A 25522-nucleotide genomic window follows, 5' to 3' on the forward strand; every position below is an offset into this window, starting at 1 on the left:
TATATTATAACATCAGATTCATCATCCCCTATATCAATATCTAAATCGCCTACATTCAAAAATATATTAAGTTAAGGGAAAAACGGGGAAAAAAAATCTATTTTGAAAGTAGGTAACGTAGATTCTGAGAGGTGGTATGATGAATCTGTAAGAAAACAAATAGTTTTTTCATATGGTTGTCTTAATGGAACTTGTAAATAGTCTCACTAATAATTAATGTTTCTAAAAATATGCATTAACATGAATCCAACATATTATTAGCAAACAACATTGATGATAGGCTTACTGTTCTATAGATAAGGTAGCCACCCAGGTAAGCTTCAGGATTCACATGTTGCCACATGCATGTTTGACATTCAAACGTGAGATATTAATATGTCAACATTCATTAATTTAATAGGTTACTATTGCATGCATCCTAATAGGTATGTGTAAAGGCTTTAGGTTGACTTTTTTGTAGGCCCAATTTAATATGCAACTCAATTTTATACAATAGATGTAGTCCTTCTCTCTTTCAGCTAAGGGACCCTTGCCCTAAAACATTGAACAACCTGCTGTATATCATGAGTTCTGTGTTTTAATCCTGCTGGTCAGAGACCCCTTCCCTCTCTCCTTCCATATTTCTTCTTTCTTGACAATCAGCTGTCGAATACAGACAAAATACATAAAATGTCTTAATAAAAGATGAGGCATCCATGAACAAGCCCTTATCCTTTCTACAATGTAATGTTACTACACCAGGGTCACAGATCATGCATAATATACAGTACAGTGTGTACAGACCCTGACTGACTGGTACATCCTACAGGTCATTGTTGATTCATACAAACTTGACTTTTCCAAGGTATAGGTGTTTGTTTTCCTCCAGATGTCACAGCACTCTCCACTCAGAGCAGCAGAATGGTATGCAGTTGGTAGACCTTGGTATCAAACTTTAATACTTGTACAAAATGAAAATTTGTTTTAAGAATTGTAGAGTCTTATAAGTTTGCATTAAATGGTCAGTTTTGTAGTCTTGTTTGTTTATTCTGTGATCTGAGGAGGTAATAGGGCGGTGGAAGGAGCACTTTGAGGAACTCCTAAATCCTCTATGGTAGAGGCAGAGCTGGAAGATGATGGGGTATTGTCGTTGATTTCCCTGGAAGTCGCTGAGGTAGTTAAACAACTCCACAGTGGCAAAGCCCCAGGGATTGATGAGATCCGTCCAGAAATGCTGAAAGCTCTGGGTCTGGAGGGGCTGTCTTGGATGGCACGCCTCTTCAACATTGCATGAAAGTTTGGAACAGTGGCAGACTGGGGTGGTGGTTCCCCTATTCAAAAAGGGGGACCAAAGGGCGTGTGTCAGTTACAGGGGTATCACACTTCTCAGCCTCCCTGGTAAAGTCTACTCCAAGGTGCTGGAAAGGAGAGTTCGGTCGATAGTCAAACCTTGGATTGAAGAGGAACAATGCGGATTCCGTCTGGAGAAGGCGTATGACCGGGTCCCCTGTGAAATACTGTGGGAGGTGCTGTGGGACTTCCAATCTCTGTATCTCCAAAGCGAGAGCTGTGTCCAGGTTCTCGGTAGTAAGTCAGACTCGTTCCAGGTGAGGGTTGGTCTCCACCATCGCTGCCCTTTGTCACCAATCCTGTTTGTAGTAGTTATGTACAGGATATCGAGGCGTAGTTGAGGTGGGGATGGGTTTCAGTTTGATGGGCTGGGGATCTCATCGCTGCTTTTTGCAGATGATGTGGCCCTGATGGCATCATCCGCCTGTGGCCGTCTGCACTCACTGGATCGGTTCGCAGCTCAGTGTGAAGCGGCTGGGATGAGGATCAGCACCTCTAAATCGGAGGCCATGGTTCTCAGCAGGAAACCAATGGAGTGCCTTCTCTAGATTGGGAATGAGCCCTTACAACAAGTAAAGGAGTTTAAATAACTTGGGTCTTGTTCGCGAGTGAAGGGACTATGGACTGGGAGATTGGTCGGAGAATCGGAGCAGTGGGTGCAGTATTACATTCAATTTATTGCACCGTTGTGATGAAAAGAGAGCTGAGCTAGAAGGCAAAGCTCTTGATCTACCGGTCAGTGTTCGTTCCTACCTTCTACTTTAGTCAGGAAGGCCGGGTCCTGACCAAAAAATAGAGGTCCAGGGTGCAAGCTACCAAAATGGGTTTCCTCAGGAGGGGAGCTGGCGTCTTTTTTAGAGATAGGGTGAGAAGCCATCCAAGAGGAGACCAGAGTAGAGCCGCTGCTGTTTTGCATCAAAAGGAGCCAGTTGAGGTGGTTTGGGCATCTGGTAAGGATGCCCCCTGGGTGCCCCCATAGAGAGGTGTTCCAGGCACGTCCAGCTGGGAGGAGGCCTCGGGGAAGACCCAGGACTAGGTGGAGGGATTATATCTCCAACCTGGACTGGGAACGCCTTGGGATCCCCAGTCGGCGTTGGTTAATGTGGCTCTGGAAAGGAAAGTTTGTGCCCTGCTGGAGTTGCTCCACCAGCAACCCAAGACTGGATAAGTGGACAAAGATGGATGGATGGATCAAATAGTTGCTGATTTTTAAATCATATTTTTGACTTCAGTCTATTTTCTTTTAAGTAGGTAGTAGTTGTTTTAAGTTATTCAGTAAATAAATGAAATCTTGTGTTAAGACTTAAGAAAAAATGACTTCTCTCTTCAGACAGAAAGAGTCCTTCTCCTGATTGAACTGATTTTTAAGCTGATATTGAGGTCTGACTTTGACTGTTTCTTTGCAGACGCGTCAGGGTCAACCATGGACGAGGTTCAGGAGCTTCCACTCTGCAGCTGCCGCATGGAGACGCCCAAGAGTCGAGAGATTCTCACCCTGGCAGACAAGAAGTGCATGGCCACAGAGAGCGTCGACGGACAGCTGACCCGCTGCCAGGGTGCCATACTGAAACATGAAATGATGCGTCCCTCCAACTCTGTTCAGCTGCTGGTTCTGTGCGAAGACCACCGCAACGGCATGGTGAAGCACCAGTGCTGCCCCGGCTGTGGCTTCTTCTGCAGGGCTGTGAGTGTAGCTGCACTTTGATCAGTCTCACTGCAATGTATGTGGACTAACTGGGGGCTACTGTCAAAAGCAGGGTCTACTAAGGGGGCTTCAAGTGTTTTTCTTCACTTGACTTGAAAAAACAATAACATGTGGCCCAAATGATGTGGCAATAAGAGTTTAGGGTGCAGTCCTTTCTTCATATATCACAGCAAACTGTTTTGTTTTTGACAGTTTTTTTACATTGTAAAAACAGTTAATCAGAAAATAATTATTGACATTAAACTTAATGATTAACTGCAGCCATAAAGTGAGATTTTAGAGAAATCTGACTACTACCGCACATGTAACAGTGTTTTTCCTAATGAGCTGACCCCTCACAGTAACAAAGCCTTTGTGTTTTGCTTACGGAGACTTTTGGCTTTTCATTGTGCAGGGGACCTTCATGGAGTGCCAACCAGACCCCAGCATCTCCCACCGTTTCCATGGTGCATGTGCCTCGATGTTGAAAGGTCAAAGCTTTTGTCCGCACTGTGGAGAGGAGGCCAGCAAGGCCAAGGAGGTCACCATCGCCAAGGCTGACACCACCTCCACCGTGCCCTCCACACTCGCCCACGGACCTGACACGCCTGGGCTCCCCGAGGGCCGAGCAGACACCACCACTGGCAGGTAACGTACAGACTGTGGTGCGGCGCTGACTGGCCATCAGGAGATATGGGAATTTCCCCCATGGCCCAGTCATGTTGGGTGCGGTCTTTTTCTCCCAACCCCGGCATTATATATAACCCATGTAAGGCTGGTGGGGCAGAAAAGGTGCTCCAAAAAAAGAAAAAGGCCTTGGCCGGCAGATGCTGCAATATGTGCTAAGATAACAGATTTATAAGCAGTCTCCAGGTGATGATGAGGACAGTGGCAAGGTGCCTTGTGTGAATATTTAGAGTAAATATAGTGTGCTACATGGATGGAAGAGTCAGCTGATTATTGTGCAATCAAGGTGCTCTGTCCTCAAAGGTTCTTTTTGTAGTTTTCTCCACAGAAGATTTGTAAGATAAATGCCCCCAATAAAAAGCCACTCATACACTGCACAGCTAACTACTTTTCCTCCTTTGTGGTCCAGCTCATCTCGTCTGGCTGTGGGGGCTGAAATGAGCGGCAGGGCCGACAGCTCGCTGTCCAATTGCTCTGGACAGGGACTCGACATCTCTGCTGTTCCCGGGTCATCCAGGATGATGGCTGGAACGGGACTCTCTGTCCCACCTACAGTCCCTCAAGGAGCAGTTAGAGAGACTCTGGAGAGTGTCCTGGTAGCTCTCGACACAGAGAAGTAAGTTCTACCACCAAAGTGGCGTCTTGATTTATTTGGACAACCCAACGCTTTGACCTTTTGAGATAAACTTGGACAACCAATCACATTTTTCTCTTTTTATTTTTTATTTTTTTTTATGCATGCTTTGATCAGGCCCAAGAAGCTGCGTTTTCACCCCAAACAACTTTACCTCTCAGCCAAACAGGGAGAACTCAAGAAGGTTGTGCTCATGTTGGGTATGTTAACTCCACCTGTTGTGTTTCATCAGTCTTGGTTCTTTATGTGCATCTAACTTGTGTTTCTATCCAAATGCTTTTTAATGAAATGGTTTCCTTCTCCCGTTTACCTTCCAGTGGATGGTATCGACCCTAACTTTAAGATGGAGTCTCAGAACAAACGCACGCCGCTCCACGCTGCAGCTGAAGGAGGACACAAAGACATCTGCCACATGCTCGTACAGGTAAGACTCTTTTAATGATTCTGTCAGTCCCACCTTCTTCTTACTCCTGTGGTTATAAAAAAGGTCTGTTCAGATCCTCAATTTTATGTTCTAAAATAAAAATGCTGCTCCAGGCCGGAGCGAACGTGGACATGTGTGACGAGGATCAGCGGACACCACTGATGGAGGCCTGTGAGAACAACTACATGGAGACGGTCCAGTACCTGCTAAGAGCTGGAGCCAGCGCCACACACAAGGTAAACCTGCATCTGTTTATGGCTATGGCTACCGTGATGAGTAAAATCCCAACGTAATTTGTTCTTTTAATTGTTTGGCAGCTGTCATACTGTCAGCTATATTCTTGTTGTCCAGAAAACTGAATAGAACGTATTTGAATTAAGATGTTGAAGTGGTTTCAAAACCGATTATTATATTATTTAATCACATGCATATCTATCTATTCATGGAAGTTTATCTTGAGACTTGAGAAATAATTGGATTCTCTGCTGCTCTCAGGATGTTGAAGGATTCACTTGTCTCCACCTAGCGGCAAAGTCTGGCCATTACAGCATCGTTGAGTACATTCTGTCCACAGGATTAATCAACATCAATTGTCAGGTGGGTATAGTTCCACTTTTTCTCCTCCAGTCATTTTGATCCTCTCAGTGATTTCAGCTGCGCTACAGGGCTTTCACATTAGCTATCGGGTGGGTTTTTCCTCACGCACCAGTTGTCATTCAGTAGCATTTAATGCTGCTGTCTAGTACCTTTTCTCTTCCAGCTGATCATATCACATGTGTGGCTGTCTGACCGTACATCGCATATATTGGCTATTGGGGTGGTTTAAACCGTACAGCTGATTGTTAATAATAACTCAGCAGAGTTAAGTAATTAGTTATTAACATTTGACTGTCTGGCCTTTGACAGCACAGCTGATTGAACTTCAATTAGGGCGTCAATTAACTTTTGATGCACCTGAACTGAAATACCAATTGGATCATTTTGCTATCAAGATGACTAGCAAAAATGACTTGCAATTCATGCAAATTGAATGATGCATATGTATAGCATGTCTTAGGTAGTATTGTGTGTGTGTGTGTGTGTGTGTGTGTGTGTGTGTGTGTGTGTGTGTGTGTGTGTGAAAATTTTGTCTGTTGACTTGGATTTGGCTGTTCAATATGACTATTTGACTATTTGTTCCTTATTTTTGACTATCAAGCAACTCTTTATTGTACTGCCAGATTTTTTTAACTGGTTCAGCGGAACATTCAGGGCGACAAGTGAGCCCTCCAAGCTAATGCTTCTTAACGCTAACAACAGTTTGGAAAGCTCTCTCTTCCTCCGGGCATCTGCCTCCGTCTCACTCAGATTCACCCTGGGGGTGACGGGATGACAGAGTGGGAGGATTTTACCTCGGAGAGCTGCATGAAAGCGAGGAGTGCTTTCTCTGTAGTTCCCCACAAGTACACACTGACAAAAGGAAAACAAAAAACAACTGCTCCACTTGATACTGTTATTTGAATCTTCCACTTTCAGGGTGCGGGCCCTGCCAAATTAAAAAAAAGAAGTTTTTCTTGAGTGTTGTATGACAATTAAGTCTTTATGCTAAGCTAACATGCTGCTTGCATGCGTGCGTGTAAAGGATCCGGCTGCGTTGTGTCCTTCCTGTATGTGATTATCTACCTGGCTTTACACATTCGCTCACACAAGAAATGGAGAAACGTTTGCGGCAGCGCATGGGCTTGTGTGGCTGCCCCGCTCGAGATCGCTGCTGGTATGAACCGACAGATTGGATAACATGGGCGGCAAAATGAAAATGGCTCGGCTTTGCAGCTATTCACGATGCTTTCGCAAAACGAAGGACAGTGTCTTTGTTTGAAGTGTTGGACCTTTGGTGCACAAAGGTAGCCATTAGGGCAGCAGTGATGTCACGACAGTCTCCTCGGGTGAAGTTTTGCTTTTATTAATCCCTAGTGGGGAAATTACAATTTACACTCTGTATACACACTTTGTTAGTAATCACACACAGGCCTTAAATACACACACATGCTCAGGACCTATACATGCACTAATGGAGAGATGTCAGAGTGAGTGGGCTGCCAGCTGAACCAGCGCACTGAGCGGTTGGGGGGGTACGGTGCCTTGCTCAAGAACGCCTGGCATTACCCAGGAGGGGAAGTGGCATCTCTCCAGCCACCAATCGCCACTCCTTACGTTTTGGTCCATATGGGGACTTGAATCAACCCTCCGGTTCCCAACCCAACTCCCAACGGACTGAGCTACTGCTATCCCTAATTTCATATCTGCCGTGTACGCACTGTGTGTTACAGCTTTACTTGGCTGATCATTGGTCAGTTTACTGAGCTTAAAAGTATGTATTTCCCCTCAGGATGATGGAGGTTGGACAGCCATGATCTGGGCAACCGAGTACAAGCATGTGGACCAGGTCAAGCTGCTTCTGTCCAAAGGAGCCGACATCAGCATCAGGGACAAGGTTGGCTAAGGAGTCTGTCCACTCTGCATTTCACATGCTTTACAGAAGAATCCAGTATTGGGTCATTGTTGGTTCATGCTGTTCTTTTTTTTTTTCTAGGAAGAGAACATCTGCCTTCACTGGGCAGCGTTCTCAGGCAGCGTGGAGATCGCCGAGCTGCTCCTAAACGCCCGCTGCCACCTGCAGGCTGTCAACATCCACGGAGACTCCCCTCTACACATCGCCGCTCGGGAGAATCGCTTAGAATGTGTCACGTGAGTTGCTGCCTCCAGGGAAAAAGACCAAAAATACATTGCTTTTTTAACTACAGTAAAAAAAAACAACAACGTTTTTTTAACGTTGTCCAGAAGTGGCTTGTTGCTGATAATCAGAAGAATGTGGTCTCCCCAGGCTTTTCCTGACTCAAGGAGCTGATGTGTTTCTGAAGAACCGTGAGGGAGAAACCCCTCCAGACTGCTGCAGCCACAACTCCAAGGCCTGGGCGGCGCTGCAGGCCAACAGGAGGGAGAGGGACGCCAAGAACGCCAGGCTCTCTCGAGCAGAGGAAAAAGTCCTTCACAGGTTGAAATTATACTGTGAAAATAGAGGTGTTAAAAGGGTGGGTGGGGGGGCTGCTTTGGGGTGGGATAGAATACTATCCAAAAAGGCCTGGGGGAGACGTTCTTCCAAGAGTTAAGACCTGTTCTTTCTTTCTGTGATGGTCTCGCCCCAGTATAAGCCATAACTACATCAGATAATAAAACAAGTTCTTATATTAATACATTTTGTATGCCTTTGTAAACAATGACATTTAAAATGGGTTTAACAGAATATTACTAATCCAAAAGTTAAAAACATTATATATTTTGTACGACCTCTTCTTTAAGTGTGCATGCTTTGAAACCCTCTACACTGCTGCTGCTCAGGTGACCATACAAGACACAATCGCTACTGCCTGAACAGCCTAACTGTTACGAGGGCAATATATTCACGGGGTAGCGTAATTCAGAGGGCCGATTCATATAGATCAACACAGAAGCATAAATCAGGCGTTGGTGACGACGGCAGACGAGTGAGTGTTGCCTGTGAAGCATGAGAGGAGAGCAACCGTGAGCGCGGTCGGAGGTAGTGTAGCAGCTGTGTGAGGGGGGGGGGGGGAAAGCAAGAGGAAAAAGACATAGAGACATGTGCAGTGAGTACAGTAAGGCTGCACAATGTATCACTTTTGTATCGTTATTGCAAAATGATCTGGCGCCAAAAAAAACTTTTCGGAAGTCTGCAACGTTTTACAAAAGAAAATATCAGTAGAAAACTGCACTTTAAAATGTAACTTTCATTCTAAGTAGTGCCTTTTATGTTTAATTTAATGTTCAATGTAACATTTTGGAAACGATTTACTTAGATAAACTCTGCCTTTCTATTGCTTTCAGTATTCTATTATGTTTATTAATCGCAGGTGATATCCTTATTGCAATATTCAGCAAAGATTCAACGATCTTGCATATTGCATATTTTCCTCATATTGTGGAGCCTTAGTTAAAACGTGGAGACTGCAATGAGCACAGAGACTACAGTGTCAGGCACATAGCACACCTTATGGTTTAATGAAATACAATCACACAGAGTCGCACTGCGATTGGATCAATTGTGCAGGCGTACGAAACACCCAGCATTGTTTTGCCACAACCTCTGCATCTGATTTTTCTGTGGTTGACAGCCCCTAACCAACGTCTGCTCTGTTTCCAGTGACATAGCTTTGGGGCAGGAGAGAGTTCCCCTTCCCTGTGTCAACTCTGTGGACAGCGAACCGTACCCAGACAACTACAAATACATCCCTGAAAACTGTGTCACCTCCCCCATGAACATAGACAGGAACATAACACACTTGCAGGTGAGTAAAACAAATTTATTGAGGTATTTGAAAGGAAACAAAAAATATCTTCTTTTTTTTTCTCTGTGATTGGCTGTTAAAGTGATCAATATAATTTTCTCTCTTTATCCATGGCAACCAGTACTGTGTTTGTAAAGAAGACTGTTCGACAAGTATCTGCATGTGTGGACAACTCAGCCTGCGGTGCTGGTACAACAAGGTAAGGATAGATGTCTACACGGACAGAGCACAGTCTTCTTTTAACAACATGTATCAGAAAGTATGTGGACCCCCGAACCTGCCCAAACCCTGAAAAACAGCACCCGACCAAACGTATGTGAGCCCAGCGTCCACATACCATGTAGTGTGTAATAATATTTATCAATCATGCAGTCTTGGTGTGTGTGTGTGTGTGTGTGTGTGTGTGTGTGTGTGTGTGTGTGTGTGTGTGTGTGTGTGTGTGTGTGTGTGTGTGTGTGTGTGTGTGTGTGTGTGTGTGTGTGTGTGTGTGTGTGTGTGTGTGTGTGTGTGTGTGTGTGTGTGTGTGTGTGTGTGTGTGTGTGTGTGTGTGTGTGTTTAGAGTGGTCGTCTTTTACCTGAATTCTGCCGTGAGGAGCCTCCTCTCATCTTTGAGTGTAACCATGCGTGCTCCTGTTGGAGGACCTGCAAGAACCGCGTAGTGCAAAATGGACTCAGGTATTCCAAATTCATCTCAATGACTACGTTTACATGCACATTATCAGTTTTTTGTTTTTTTTACTTATTCTGAAAACAATATTCCGGCTTAAGCTATTGCCATGGCTAATTTAAATGAATATTCCACTAACATTCCTGTTTACATTCAGCTGTGCAAAATATAATTTTTTCATAGTTTTCCCCCAGTGAGGGACTTGTCTCCCTCTTTCATTCCTTCAACCAGCTTTATGAAAAGGTTGCCGTTGCGATGTTTGTGGATATCCAAAAATCTGTTGATACCAAAGTCTTTCGTATTGTTTAGAAGTAGGTGTGTCTCTTCTTCCAACCAGCGATCTGTCTTTTATTTTTAATTTATTTTATACTTATATTAAGACATGCATTTCTACCACAGCCTAGCAAACTATTGGCTAGTTACTTTGTGTACAACAGCCATAGCAACCCGCAGAGCTGACTTTAAGCCGTAAGAGGCCAAATCCCAAATGAGACGGATAGTCCAACTGTGCTCTAATGAGGTCCAAAGAATGTTTCTCACACATTTCTTAATTGGAAAATCAAATTCGGAACATGTCATATTTGGAACAGCAGTGGCATATTAGTGTGCATGTAAACATACTCAATGTGTTCATAAGAAAATCTTGATGCTGCTGTCTTCAGCAGAGCATTGTTGGAATTAGGAGGATCTTTTCTTCTGTTAAGGGATTTCTGTTGTCCAAAGTTGTATAACTCTACAACTTCTATGGTGTTAGAACTGTGCAAGGACAACACTACATATAAAACCTATTGTTATAACTATCTTATAATAAAGGCTGTAAGGGGTTAAAGTTAAATATCTACCCCAGTAGAGAAATCAAAAATAGCTGTGTGTCTTTTCCAGGACCAGGCTTCAGCTCTTCAGGACAAGGAAGAAGGGCTGGGGTGTCCGAGCAGTACAAGACATACCACAGGGGACCTTTGTGTGCGAGTAAGTCCGATTTACAGATAAAACCCTGTTTGTGTGCACCTCACCTTTTCATTTTTTGAACCACAAAGACCACAATACAACATAGCTTGCACCCTTGCTGAACTGTCTGGGATTTAGTAATTAGTAATCACAACACTGAACAGGCATGTTGTGTCACTTTTTCACCAAATATTTAAATAAAGCCTTTACTCTCACACATCGTGTGCATCTCCTGCCAGATGGTAGCAGCTCCCACTGTGAGGCAGCATACTGTACCAGAGATGTAGTTATGCATTCTGCTTCTTCCCATTCAGAATGGCTGTCGGTGTCACTGAGGTGTTGTATTATTGTAACGATTTTCAACTGCTTTTTTTATTTCTTCATCACAACATTTAGGGTTCTGTGTACCATTTATAAAAATAAATAAAAAAACTACAACACATTGGCTAAGAAAATACTAGGGACGTCCTGATGCCTGGGCTTTGTGTATCTTAGACTTTCTTTCAACTGCGCATCTCATTTACAGTTGAGCGAGATTTCGTTAGAAAGCTAAAAAAAAAGGAAAAGAAACAGAAGACAAATAAAAAGAGAGAGGGTATAATTATAAGTGAGCTAAATAAAGTGTGTGCAATACAAAAATTGAAAATGTATTATTATAAGACGATTATGATTAGTGCAAATATCAATAGCAGCAGGATGTATTGCAGTAAAAAGAGTGATATAAATTAAAAGTTACATTCGTGCAAATAGGGTTCACAGTGTCCATGTAAAGTGAGTAGTGTTGAGTAGTGTCCCTATGAAGCTGTTGTGGATACCCCACATTATACACACGAATATCTACACACTCTAAACAGAAACAATATAGACAGGTTGAGGCACAGGAAGAGTGCAAAGTATGCGGGAGTACATTTTGATAGTTATTATTGTAATTGTGGAGCATAGTGCAAAGAATGCTGGAATAAATAGTATTATGTTATAATATTACAATATGAGCAGTATGATCAGCTCTGAAATAGAGAATGAGAATGATGAATAAATAAAAAGTGGAACCAGTAAACAAGTGCTGGTTAGAGAGAGTGTTGCTGGGTTATTAGACAGGTTATTGACATGTTGACAGCATCAGTGCTGACGGCTGACCTGCTTTTGAACAGGTACGTCGGTGAGATCATCTCCGAAGCAGAAGCAGAGATGAGGCAGAATGACACGTACCTGTTCAGCCTGGACGATAAGGTAAAGCACCAATAGATGATTATATTACACATGTTCTAAAATGGAAAGACACCAATTCCAACTGGTTACTACTTTAACATGATGTCTTCTTTATATCAGCCATGCAGACCTGTCCTTTCAGCTCTGCAGTTTAAAATTATTTATTTTCCCTCCCAGCCACGAGATCTATACTGCATCGATGCTCGTTTCTATGGAAACATCAGCCGCTTCCTAAATCACATGTGCGAGCCCAATTTGTTTGCCTGTCGAGTGTTCACGACGCACCAGGACCTCCGTTTCCCACACATTGCCTTCTTCGCCAGTGAAAACATCACGGCTGGAGAGGAGCTTGGGTAACATGATTTTATTTTAATTTAGCTTTTTACCAATTTAAGACATTAGGTCTTTTAGACACAGGATTTGAAACTGAAATGTGTGATGCCAATGATGATGGCAAAATGATATACTAACAGATTAAGCTTGAGAATTGACCCAATTGATTGTGGTGTTGAGTTAGGACCGCGATACACGGTGATTCTGGCCTGATACAGATTGTATTAAGAGCTGTGTAACTCAGCGGGACATGCAGTGAACACTTTGGGTGTTCAACCCCCGAAATCAGATAAAGGCATGTTTTGATTTTAATGGCAGCACTCTACTATAATCCAGTGCTTTTTCTCCCCCGCTCCCCCTCTCAGATTTAACTACGGCGACGACTTCTGGGAAGTCAAAAGCAAGCTGTTCAGCTGCGAATGCGGCTCGTCCAAGTGCAAGTACTCATCCACGGCCATGGCGTCGCTGCAGGCGGACAGCACCCCGGGGAACCAGCAGCAGCCCAGTGCGTCTCCCGACACCAGCTCTTCCAACGGTCCCTCCAGTCCCTCCTAAGCCCGCCTTCACACTACGCTTCGTTACATGTACGCAACTGTCGGACACACAAGGACGGCTGTCTCCATCCTCCTTGAACGTTAAACTTTTTATCAGTGAACTTGTACTGTATCTTCACTTCTGATTTATAGAACCATGGACCGCGGACCTTCATGAGAACCTGTAAAACGTTGTCACACAGATGCACAATCAAATCCTGGAAGAACTTCCTGCTCCTTTTATTCCACCTTGTGTACCATGAACAGCAGGGGGCAGCAACACATCACGCACAGCAAATCATAGGGACAGACAAGTCTTTACATTTCCTACATAACTTCACTGCGATGGAGAACTGTGCATTTTGTCCTTTTTATTTGTTCCTTTTTTTAAGATGATTGTTTGAACTGTTAAATGGCTTTTCTTATCAAGTCATGATCAAGGAACTTTGGGGGATGAGGGTATCATTGTCTTTTGCAAAGACAACCTCAGCATACAGCTGAGTTTCACTTATTTGGCCTCTGCGGTCATTTATCATGAACCATTCCGGCGAAATTAGATAAATATCCAACTATTTTGCCACTTCTTTGTGTCACTTCATCAACACTTCTTTGTTGCAGTGTTTCAATGCGTCATAGTTGATTATGAATTGATGAATTAACTGAAATGATAGGAAAGACAAAATGTTTCTTTGAATTTGTTACTCAAGCGGGTATAGAGAAAGATGCCGTTCCATTCCTCAGAAATGAGGCATTTCTAGTCTGAATAAATTGAGCGTTTTTATTGAGCATGTTTAAGGGGATCGTGTCAGACATTTTGCCTGTTTGGCAAAAATTGATTGATTAAATTGAAGTGGACTTTAAAAAATGAGGAAATGGTGCTGTCAAAGGTTTTTACTTTTGTTTTCATTTTTATTACCCAAGTGAACATAGTTTGTAAGATAAGAGAATGTTTTAAGTTTTTTATTTTAACTCCAGTTTTCTAATCGTAGTTACTGTAGGCTACTTTTAATTTTGTTTCCTGATTTTGCCGACAGAAGCCAACCCGTCTTTTTAAATGTTAGTAAACTAACTGTTGTGCAAGGTCTTGAAAGATAAAAAAAAAAAAAAAAAAAGGTTATAAAAATGCACTTCATAAAGTTCTGTTACATATTTCTGGACCGTGAACCATCCATCTAATTGGTTGTATCTTTTTCAATAAATTTACTACTAATGCATTTATTCTGATACGCTCTACCTGTTGACGTTTCTCTTAGAAAGCCTGCCTATTTTCCTCAGTGTTACCTAAAAATGTTGATGCAGAATTTTAACTTTCTGCAGTTCTGTCATTTTGCAGATTTCCTTCAGGTCCGGGTAGAGCTTGCTTTTTAGGTCCTTATCTTGTCAAGCACAGACCCATCACTCAAAGCCTGCAGTCACTTTGACCCTGCAGGAACCGAGCAGCAGTAGCTCAGTTTTGACAGACGGGCCCAGGGCCCAGTTCTGAAATATTGGAGCAGCTGTGGCATTGGAGCTGCTGACACTTCCTGCACCCAGTTTGGATTTTCAAAGCCTCTATTTTGTGCCATAATTTCAGAGGGCTGCTAAAGAGTGCATTTCAAACGGATAGAAGCTTTAAATAAACAGTGGTGGAAGGAGTAGCTCAACGAAGCAATGCTGTTTTATTTTTCAAGTTCAACCCATGTTGATCAGAGATGGCCATCTATTGGCTAAAAAAATAAAGGAAATGCTTAACAAAGAACTTCACTGCAGGTAAAATTAATGGATTCAGAATTCAGTTTCAATTCAAAAGTACAGGTTTTAGGACTAAAAGGCACATGTAAGATGATTAGGGCCAGTTGTAAAAATGTATTTGAGTTTTGAGTCTAATGTCAAAATTCGGAGTTAAATGTACTTTAAAGTCAGAATTCTGAAGTATAAAAGCATTTTATTTAAAACAGAGCGCTTAACAAGTGAGAAGAAGCAATATAATGAATTAAAGACAAAACAGTATTTCTTGTTGAAGGTCCACAGGTGTTTTCCCTAATTTGACTGATTAGACCTAGTTTCAGGAATGTGGAGGCGTACGCAAATGTGCTTGATTGACATCTTCCATCACTCTTTCTGTAAAGTCTTAGCTAGTTTTAGCATGGTAGCATGCTACACTACACAACGTACAGCTGAGGCTAATGGACATGTCGTAAGCTTTTTCAGGTATTTGGTCATGAATTGATTTAATTGTCTGTACCAAACTTTAATTGCAATTCCTCCAGTTTTTTTATTTATTTATTTGATGTTTAACACTCAAGACCAAAGTGTTCCTGGCCTGACAATACCATCTAAAGCCACGCTGCTAGCAAGGTTAAAATGCGCATAGATATCGATGTGTTCTCATGCTAAACCAAGCTAAACCTAATAAATTGAAAAATGCCAGTATTAATATCTTGTTCCGCAAGGGCCTTTTAAGTAAAGCTGCTGGAATAATTTACAACTGAAAAGTTAAAAGAGCTAATATTCCGCCAAGGAAGAGAGTCTCAAAATGGAAAGAGTGCAATGCTTTCAGGTGAGGTAGGCTAGCTACTTGAGTAGGCTACTCTTCACTCAAGGAAGAAAGTTGTTAAAAATGAATTATTCAACAGTTATAGTAATAAAAACCAAGAGGATTTGGATTGAAAATATCGCCTGTAGCACCAATGTGAAGAAAACACAGCAGGAAGCGAATAACTGTAACATGTGCAGGCCCTTTAGGTCTCATAAACTGGCCGATGATTGCTCCCTTCCTGGTTAGCAGGGCGGACAGCGAAAACAGAGCCGATAATTGAATCAGGGACATTTCTCCTCGAGCATGGAAGACGTTTGGTCTGATAACAAGGTTCCTAACTGGCCGGACAGGAAGCGGCCTTTCCGCATTCCAAGGTGGGAGAAACTTTTTTTTGTCTTTGGTGCCCCTGCCCCGGTGCCTCCTGCAGACAGACATATAGTACACGGATTGGGTGATGGTCAAAGAGTTGCTTTATGCCACTGTTCACTTGGATTTATGTCGGTAACCCTGGAGAGCAGTTATGAAGAGAGCACTTCCTTACAACTCCAGATGGCAAGAGAGACGATCCACTGTGGTTTATGGTACGTTCATACCTTATAATTATTAATGAATCTTTATTAGTCCCATAAGGGGAAATTACAATTTTCATTCGGTTGTTATTACACACAGGCCTGAATCAGACACACACACACACACACACACACACACACACACACACACACACACACACACACACACACACACACACACACACACACACACGGTACCTATACATGCACTAACGGAGGGATGTCAGAGTGGGGGTGCTGACCATGGAAAGGCGCTCCTCGGTGCCTTGTTCAAGAGCACCTTGGCAGTGCCCAGGAGGTGAACTGGCACCTCTCCAGCTACCAGTCCACCACCATACTTTGTTCCGTACGTGGACTTGAACCAGCGACCCTCCGGTTCCCAACCCAACTCCCAGTTACTGCCACCTTCTGAGGGTTCCATTGTTTTTATTGTATTAATAATCAGTAAGGTAGAAAATCCACAGTAACTGTTGGCCCCTGGGCCAAAGTGACAATCGGGGCCTCACAAGATTAGGGATCCCAAGATGATTAACAGGATAGAAATGCTGAAAATAATTTCTGCAAAACCAAAATTGTTATATTATTTTAATTTATATTATTTATTTTTCTTTCATCTTCAAAATATTTAGTTGTTTTCATGTGAATGACTGTGTGATGGAAATTATAAATCAAAGATTCTAATAATTTTCTTCAGTTTAACAGTTCTTTTATTGACTGTTAATGCAATGCCATCACATTACTGTTCAAACACACACCAGTGAGGCTGTGTCTGGGCTGAAAAACAGGCCTGAGGGGTCTATTCAGGGGAATTAGCAGTAAAACTGAATTGTGATTATCAAGCGAGATCATGGCAATGTTGAAAAAGTCCACAGAGGTTTAAGATAATACCCCCCTTTCTTATGAAAGGATGTGTTTGCAGCTTTGCAAGGCTCTTTATTTGATATGGATAGTCTATTCTGGGTAATGGCCCCAAATCCTTTTTCACAGCAGACATTTTGACTTGACACAGCAGAATAGCACAGATGTTGTATTAATAACTATGGCTCTGTTCTATTCAAGGCAACGTTTAAACGTGGTCGGCCATTTTCATAGATGGACATTTCAACCTCTCAGTTTTCAAAAATAACATGATGCACACCTGTCAGTTTTCAGAACGGTGTTTGTTTACATGTACCTGTGTGTATATGCCGTCGAGAGAATGCCAAACCTGTAGGTGGCAGTGTAAAGAGAAGCTCAAGCCTACGTTAGCCAGTCAGAATTCTGAAAATAGTAACAACAGCAACTCATCACTTCCTCTCTCTTCTCTTCCTCAGATGCTTAAACCTCTGTTTGTCTCACTTTACATGCAAACAACGATTTCCAAAATCTCCTGTCTGTCCAGAGTTCTTACAAAAACTCGATTTCAGAGGTGAATTCTCAGTTTTGCCTGTAAGCAAAGGGCACAAACAAAGAAAAATGTCAGTTTTTCAAAATAACCATGCACGTGTAAATAAGGCCCAAGTGTCCTAGTTAGCAGCTACGGTGTTTCAGGGATCCAGCATGCAGAGTACCAGGACCCTGAAACTGCTAACGGCTAAATGGAATTCAGCCATCATTAATCTTTATTAATTACACCTGTGCTTTTCCTATTGGGGCATGTCAAAATGTCTGTTTAAACACACCTGTTGTGTCTTGGCTCACTGCCCAAAGTAAAGAAGCAGAAGACCCAATCCTCAATCCTCAAATACCTCACAGGTGAGCATTTAAATGGAAATTCGTTATTAGGAATAGCCCCTTGAGATGTGACATCTCGTGTGACATCTCGTTTTCGAGGGGGTTAACGTATCCAGCGGTACGCGCAGCCACATCGGGCTCCTTGAAAGCACTTTCAAACCATTTGTTTTTTAGAGAAAAACAATGAACCTCGATGACAACCTGATTCACCCCCACCCAGAATACAAATCATTGTATATCTATAACAAGGGTTTTAGGTATTAAACATCAACTGCTGGAGGGCCTTGTGCCTTGACGGCAGCTAAACTGCATCCATTAGCATTACAATAAATGAACACTGTATGTTGCAAATACTTGTTGCTCACTGCAGGTAGCTGTCTTCACAGATAAGAGTATCCCTAAAAAAGGTGACAGCTAAGAATTGACCTCGCTAGCCAAAGGGAAGCTGTGTATTTAGCCACTTTTTTAACACTTTCTTTTAAAATAAGACAGATGCTGACTTCCTAAAGTTATTTTTATATTGTACAACATTTAAAATTGGATGTCCACAAATCAGAAATGGCACGATGTCTTCCGTCTTCCTGTTGGGAGGAATGTACTCTGCTTTGGAACCTGAGGGCTTCCAGTTCAAGTTGCAGCACGGACCAAGTACGGCGTGTGGACTGGCAGCTGAAGAGGTGCCAGTTTACCTCCTGGGCACTGCTGAGGTGCCCTTGAGCAAGGCACCGACCCCTTAACTTCTCCAAGCACTGTGCTGCAATGACACATCATTCTGACATCTCTCCACTTTGATGCATGTGTGTGTGTTCATCCCGAAAAAAATAACAGCAGAAGGAGTAACTACTTCATGAATTTCTTTCTTTTCCCTATCGCTCCCAGCGGTACGTGCAGCCACCTTGGGTTCCTGGAGGATGCTCACCTTGGGAGCAGAGTACGAGGATACCTGGGCTCCGTCGGCTGACAGGATGTGCCGTCCCAGTCAGCAGGTGGAGGAGAAAGCGGGGCCTGTCGAGGGAGCAGACACCGGCGCTGGAGACCCCGAGGGGCGGTCGTGGAGAGCCGGTGATACCGACGCCGTGCCCAAGTATGACACAGTTATACACCTGGACGGGCAGGGCAGCGCGGGAAAGAGAGACGGTGTGCGTCAGATCGTCAGGAAGCACGAGACCCTAAACAGCACGCCATGGCCCCGTGGGTGAGTCATACAAACCTTTACACTTAATATTAGCTTTTAGGTTTCAGTCTTGGAATACTACATGGCCCCTTAGGCCTATTGGTTCAGTGTTACAAACAATTGAAGCTAGCCACATTAGCTGTGTAGCATGCCAAAGTTCACTTATACAGTAAAACAACTAAAAGGTGGCCAAACTTGCAGCTTCCAGGTTTGAAGATGGGTCCCTTGCCAGCCGCTACAGTCCATCCTGAGCATTAGTTTTGAAGTCTGTCCTGCTGTGGATCATTACTGAACCCTCGCTGAGGAAGAGTTTTCCAGTTGTTGTTAATCCATTGGGTTTTCTTTCCCATGTGAGGACATGAAGGCTTGTTTGTTGGTTCTTGCAGCCAACAACATAACAGGTGGCGTGCCTTGCTCCTGCCATGTTACCAGCAGCATCTCATCCACAGGAAACCACAATGGCTGCCCTCCACTCCATCCACAGCTTTGTTTTAGGGTGGGCCAAACTAGTTCGGTGGGCATTATGTGCAGTGATTTGTAAAGTGACATTTTGATTGGCAAGTTACCAAAACCAGTATCAAAATTAAAGTCAATATTGCAATATCACATTTTGTCAATATTGTGCAACCCTAAAGTAAAGGCGGGGGGTTTAAACTTTAACATCACAAAAACCTAAAAAAAAATACTAAAGGAAAAACCAAAAAACATAATAGGGCTTCTTTAACTAAATATATTAAGAATATTTAACATAAGCACAAAAGTGAAATAATAAATGTAATTAAACTAGGTTTTGCCATAGGCGGAACCTCTATAAAACCGGGCCTGAAGATAAGTAAATGAATAATAACAATAATAATGAAGGCTTTCCTCATGTCACCGCTCAGCCAATCAGAAACCCGTCATTACACATTGTGTTTTAGTTGTGCATGTTCCCAAACACATATTTCACATAGATTGGCAAAAACTAGTTGACAATGACAAAGTAAGCCCAGAACTTTGCGGGCTCGTGGAGTTCTCGGGGGCTCTGGGGAAGGCGGCCCTCTTTGTCCAGCTTGTAATGGGTACTTTATTAGTCCCGCAAGGGGAAATTACAATAAGTAACTTAGCCTTTTACACTAGATCAGGGGTCTTCAACATGTTTTAAGCCAAGGGCCCCTTAAATGAAAAGGAGATGGAGCAGCCCCCCCCTCCCTAGATATTGTATGAACTGAAGTTGCATATTAAATTGGGCCTACAATAAGGTTTAAGGTAGCCTGAAGCCTTTATACATATATTTTTTACATACAATTCTAAACTAATTTGAATATCCTAATAATTGTTGGTATGATTTTATAAATCCTGTTTTATGTGGGACAGTGAGTCCTTAGGATTAGCGGTCACTAAGGCCATCCACGGATATCCGTGGATGGCCTTAGTGACTACCTTACCTTAAGGCCAGTAAGAAGTGGGGATTTAAATCAATAATTTGGCGGTCCACCTGCACTGACTCTGAGGACCCCCTAGGGGTCCCAGTGCTCCTGTAGAAGATCCCTGTATTAGAGTAGTAACAAGTAGCTGTTTGTTGGCAAATTGGGCTGTACTATTTACAAATGAATCTCCAGTTCACTGGGTATTTTCCATTGGATATTTAATTTCAAAGACAACATTACAACAATAGCAATGTAAGCACAACATTGGATAGAGAAGACAGTTGCTGTTGTATTCCTCCTGCAGTGCAATAGCTGAACCACTAGATGGCTCTTCAGCCGGACCTGGACCATTTGTGATTAGGATTTGGCTGCAGATGAAAACAAAGCTGACACTATCTGGCCAAAAGTATGTGGACACCACTGCCCACATACCTCTCATGTACCTTTTCTGTTTACTCATGGTGAAGTGTTTATGTTCACATACTTTTGAACATACATTTTATGTGGATTAAATGGCAAAAAAACAAGTGAAAATGTAGAAAAGTAACTTATTATCTGCTATGTTGTGTGCCTCTTGGGGGGGGGGGGGGGGGGGGGGGGGGGGGAGATAAGAGTTGCGGAGTGAATGCTAATACACGCCTTAAATCTACAGTGAATGACCAAGTATAAAGTTTTTGAGGTTGCATGTGGATCCATTTTCTAGATCTCATTTTGAAAAGCATGACCATCATCTACGGTAAACGCAACACACAAAATGTTCCCAACGGTAATTAACGTTCATTTAAACAGGCTATCATCTAAATTTATAGTGGTCTGTGAATCCCTGTAGCCACCATCAACATGGCTGCTCTATATCCTTCCTATAATAAATAACTCACTCCTGACATATCCAGAAAGAGAGTAGTTTATTAAAACACACACACACACACACACACACACACACACACACACACACACACACACACACACACACACAGCCTGTGAAATAGATTAATTTAATATTTCCATTGTTGCCAAAAGCTACATTTAGGCTCTTATCATCCTCCTCATCTTCCAACACCCCCCACATGGCTCTGTGCCACCCTGATTGGTTCACTGGTCACACTGATGGCCCTCGCCACCTCGCTCCTATATCGTATTCGATTTGTGTGACAGCAGACTAAGAACTCACTTAAGGAGTTGAATATCTTTATGTTTGCACTATGTTTCTTTAGAGAAGGAGAAAGCAAAACATTAGGAATCATGTTTTCTTTGGAAACAAATATTTGTTTCTTTAAACATAATTAACATTCACAGAGAAACAGAGTGTATTATCTAGGAATATTCCCACGTACATTATCTACCAAGTCCTGTGTAGAGCAGCCGATCAGCTGTAGTGCACTTTGCTGACACCAAGCCTGGAGGGCAGTCCCATTCAGGCCCACAGAGGTCATAACGTCTGCATAATATGTAAAAACCATAGTTTTTGTCTTGTCATTATCTCAGTAGATATACAGTTAATACAATTACACAGAGCTTCTGCACTACTTATAAGTTCCTCAGAAATGCACAGTGTAGTGCAGAGCTTCTGTTGGAGAGCACTTGCTGTAGTCAGTAATAACCCAGTGTGCTGTCTGGTGTCCTGGAGAGCCTGGTCGGCTTAACAACTCAAAAATCATACAAAAACATGTGCTATCACCTTGATACATCATGACTTTTACTAATTTTAGGACCTTAAAAATATGAGTTGGAACCGTGGTTTCAGAGGTCCACTATAGAAAATGTCTTACCTTCGTTTGGGGTCTCAGAGACCTTGGCTTTAAAACATGGTTATATATTTTGCACTATGGATGGATGCAGCACTACCCCTTTAAAATCACAAATATCTGTATTTGGATTTCTGTATTTGATTTTTTTTTTACGGCCGTGTGCTTCGTGTCGTCCCCCCTTTCTCACTCCTTTCATACCCAAACCTGTGCTATCAAATAAAGGCCTGAAATGCCAATAAAAAGGGTCTAACAGGAACAGGGAGGTAACCCGGACCTTAAACATCAGTAGTGTCCCCATGCAGGATCAATATGTACATTTCTATGTGATTGACTTTTGGCAAATAAAATGAATATATACAAAAGTATTTTGTAACAATGCTTTCTGGTATTTTTTCACCTTCAATAAGGGTGCGAGTCCAGTTTTAGTGAAGGGTTGCTACTTTAATAACTGTCTGTTAGGTTTTAATGAGGTATTAAAGAAGACAAAATGTTTGAGTTTTAATCCATTATTATTTTGACACTGTGGGACCCCAAACAGTGAAGATATGAAGCTAATCTGAGATTTAAAAAAAAAAGAGTGAAGAGTTCATTTGCAAGTAGATGAAAGCCATTTTTTAAATGAATAACCTTTTGGCATTTCATTGACTGCACACTGATTATTTTTTGGGCATTTTCAAGCTTTATTTTGGGCAGGACGGGAAGAAATGAAAGGGGAGAGAGAGGGAGCCGGCCGCTGCATTGAGGAGCAAACCCCTGTACCTGGGCGCCCGCTCTGCCAACTGAGCTATCCGGGCGCCCAATGTAAGATAACTTATTAAGACACTAGTTTAATATACCCTGGATAGCACACACAATGTGATGACTACTGATTTACATCCACATTCTATACTTAGGTTTTCATTTACATTGTAACTGTTTGATTCTGTCAACAACAAGGTAGGTATGCAGACATTACTTTCATACATGAAGCGTGACTTTATTATCTATTGAGTTCACGTAACTTACTGAGAAAACCAGTCTGACTTTAGCTTGAGTTGCTTTCAGTCCGAATGTGGTCAATTACTATACTTTTTTCTCTTTTTTAATGAGCTGCCATCCTCTGTTTAGAACACACGTTTCCCCTTGATGACGCTAAAGGAAGATTGATGAACCCTCATGTATGGACCCGCAGGGCTTTTGTGAACTTGATTAGTTTTACAGTCTCTCTTACGAGCAGCCAACCAACAGACGCTGAGCGCGTCTGTGCGCTCCAGTCACCGATTGGCCAATTTTGGTCACATGCGCTCTTCCTTATTCCTCTGAGGACTCGCTATATAGCCTTCAGCCCCCATACAGCGAGCGATCACACAGAAATCACAGGATGCTGAATTGGCTTGCGGTATTGTTTTCAGCTGGGGAAAGGAAACGGAGTAATTCTGGTGTTTTGTGACGCTCCTGCTGCTTCTGCCTGACACCCTGAACGTTTCAACTGGTGTTAGGATGCTGACACGATGCTGTCAGGATTTTAGACAGAGACAGGGTGATTTGGTTTTAATTTCAGCGTGATTTTTCTTTTCCACTCAGAGCCTGGCTGGCATGGATGCAACAGCCTCAGCGAAGTGAATCACATTACAGCTGAAGTGCTTTTCTGTTGCTTTAAACTTTTAGGTTTAAAAATTCCCTGAAGATGAATGGCTGGAAAGGATCAGGAGGACATGGTTTTCAATGAGGCAAACATTAATTTTCGCAGCGCTTTCTGTACACTGTGGTTTGGATGAAGTGTGTTTGTGATGCGGTTCCCCTCCATTTCCACTGACACCAGTTTGGATTTACCCTTTTGGATCTGTCCGTTTCCAGAATGGCTCGCTTCGCAGATGATCTACCCACCCGCTATGGAGGAGGCGCAGGCGGCGGGGGGAGAGGCGCACCGGGCTCCGGGAGAGGGGGAGCCCGGGGTGGTGGCGGCGCTCCGGGTGGCCAGAGGGTGTACAAGCAGTCGATGGCCCAGCGAGCCCGGACAATGGCCATTTATAACCCGAACCCTGTCAAACAAAACTGCCTCACTGTCAACCGCTCCCTCTTCATCTTCCGCGAGGACAACCTCATCAGGAAGTATGCTAAGCGAATAACCGAGTGGCCATATCCTTCCTAAGCAGTAGCACCACGCACAGAGCAGGTGCATCTGGAGCCTATAACCTGTCTGTCTGTCTGTCCTTGCTTGGCAACCACACACACACACACACACACACACACACACACACACACACACACACACACACACACACACACACACACACACACAGGTTTAAAAAGCGGAAACGCACCACCGCCCGCAGGCCTATTAGTCAGGCTGTTGTGTTTCTAGGTGCTGGTGTGGGTTATATTATTCTGTCCGTTCAGTGGCTGTTGATTGAGCAGTTATTTTCCCACTGTGGAGTAGCAACAGTGTCTTTCTTTCTTCCTGACTGCACCTGCCGCTCCGCTTCTTATCTGTGGTCAACATGACACAAAGATGTTCTCTCAATAGGTGCGGGCAGTGAAAAGACTTCACATCCGCCTTTTGTGTCGCCTTTTCTATTCTCCAGCTCAGCGCGGAGCCTTAAGGCGTCCACGTCGACTGATAAGTTTTGTCAAAATGTCAGCTGTGACTGTCTGCCGGGCAGACCTCCCAGCGTTAGTTAATAACGATCAAACGATCGACGCAACTAGAAGTCAGTAAAAAGCTGCGTGCGTAAAACGGCAGCGAGTTGGTGATGTGGCTGCTACACTGACATCCCTCCGGTTCTCCACTCATGTCTTTCTTATGAAAGGGCGCAGTTTGTTCTGGAGGAAGAGAGACCGGGTCCAGTAGCAGCACCGCCTCGTTGTCACGGGTAGGAGCCCTCTCCATGGTGCTGAAGTCGCCCACGTTCACAGCTCCACGCCACACTTTCAACGCTTCAAAAATGTCCACTTCAGCGAGTCAACCTTAGTACTGCCAGAGTGACATTTTCAGCGTGTGTCTGAGGCGGTTTCATCTAATTTAAGATGGGGAAAGTGTCCAATTCTTAAAGTAAGATTAAATCCACAATAGCAGCCCATGAGGACAAGTCTGGATCTGTGATTTGGTGTATAAACAAATTTAAAAAAAGATTGTTTCATAAGCAAAATACATCTTTTGACCCGTTTGCACATTAACATGGACAATTTCCATACTCTAAAAAGTCCTCAATGTCATAAATCCAGCCAGTGCCTGTTTTGCAGTGGAATTATAATGCTTGGAAGACGTCCATGCTGTTTACCAACCCAAGGAGAGAGCTGGATCTGCACTGTGGTGACAGTGAGAACAACATTAGCTGTAATAGAATAACAATGACTATCAATTTATCTGGACTTCCCACACCATGGAACCAAAAGAAAAACTCACAGGAAACTTAAAATCACGTCGCCATTATGCTCATTCCCTTTTTAAGTCTACTGCTTGGAAAACAGTGTTCTGGTTGCATAATCAGGTGTGTTATGTGTGATAATCCTACATCTTGGCCTTAATGGTCATAAGCGTCCTATTCCCTTGCAATTCTGAGGCTCTCAATAGGCCCTGACCCGCAGGCAATGACCCAGTGAAAATGGATTACAAAATGA

At 43.1% G+C, this 25522-nt stretch overlaps 2 protein-coding genes across 10 annotated transcripts in view; both read left to right on the top strand.

Moving 5' to 3' along the window:
• ehmt1b (euchromatic histone-lysine N-methyltransferase 1b) overlaps nt 1-14015 on the top strand; it is a 35782-nt gene extending 21767 nt beyond the window's left edge. For both annotated transcript variants that reach the window (XM_034896504.1, XM_034896505.1), the window contains exons 10-26: nt 2736-3013; nt 3429-3661; nt 4110-4316; nt 4452-4534; nt 4652-4758; nt 4872-4994; nt 5254-5355; nt 7127-7231; nt 7331-7485; nt 7622-7792; nt 8957-9101; nt 9223-9300; nt 9661-9776; nt 10651-10737; nt 11868-11946; nt 12103-12278; nt 12624-14015. In XM_034896504.1, coding sequence (XP_034752395.1) covers nt 2736-3013; nt 3429-3661; nt 4110-4316; nt 4452-4534; nt 4652-4758; nt 4872-4994; nt 5254-5355; nt 7127-7231; nt 7331-7485; nt 7622-7792; nt 8957-9101; nt 9223-9300; nt 9661-9776; nt 10651-10737; nt 11868-11946; nt 12103-12278; nt 12624-12813 — 2435 coding nt within the window. In that variant the 3' untranslated portion in view covers nt 12814-14015. The remainder of the gene's footprint in view (nt 1-2735; nt 3014-3428; nt 3662-4109; nt 4317-4451; nt 4535-4651; nt 4759-4871; nt 4995-5253; nt 5356-7126; nt 7232-7330; nt 7486-7621; nt 7793-8956; nt 9102-9222; nt 9301-9660; nt 9777-10650; nt 10738-11867; nt 11947-12102; nt 12279-12623) is intronic.
• A 1693-nt stretch (nt 14016-15708) lies between these two features.
• The window catches only part of cacna1bb (calcium channel, voltage-dependent, N type, alpha 1B subunit, b), a 211439-nt gene continuing 201625 nt past the window's right edge, over nt 15709-25522 (top strand). For 7 of the 8 annotated variants that reach the window (XM_034895434.1, XM_034895437.1, XM_034895435.1 and 4 more), the window contains exons 1-3: nt 15709-15890; nt 18471-18786; nt 23759-24040. In XM_034895434.1, coding sequence (XP_034751325.1) covers nt 15830-15890; nt 18471-18786; nt 23759-24040 — 659 coding nt within the window. In that variant the 5' untranslated portion in view covers nt 15709-15829. Of the gene's footprint in view, nt 15891-18470; nt 18787-23719; nt 24041-25522 lie in introns of those variants that run through there. The other variant, XM_034895441.1, reaches the window with a different exon arrangement.

Source organism: Etheostoma cragini, chromosome 16 (assembly GCF_013103735.1).
Source record: "Etheostoma cragini isolate CJK2018 chromosome 16, CSU_Ecrag_1.0, whole genome shotgun sequence".
In the NCBI taxonomy this organism is placed as follows: Eukaryota; Metazoa; Chordata; class Actinopteri; order Perciformes; family Percidae; genus Etheostoma; species Etheostoma cragini.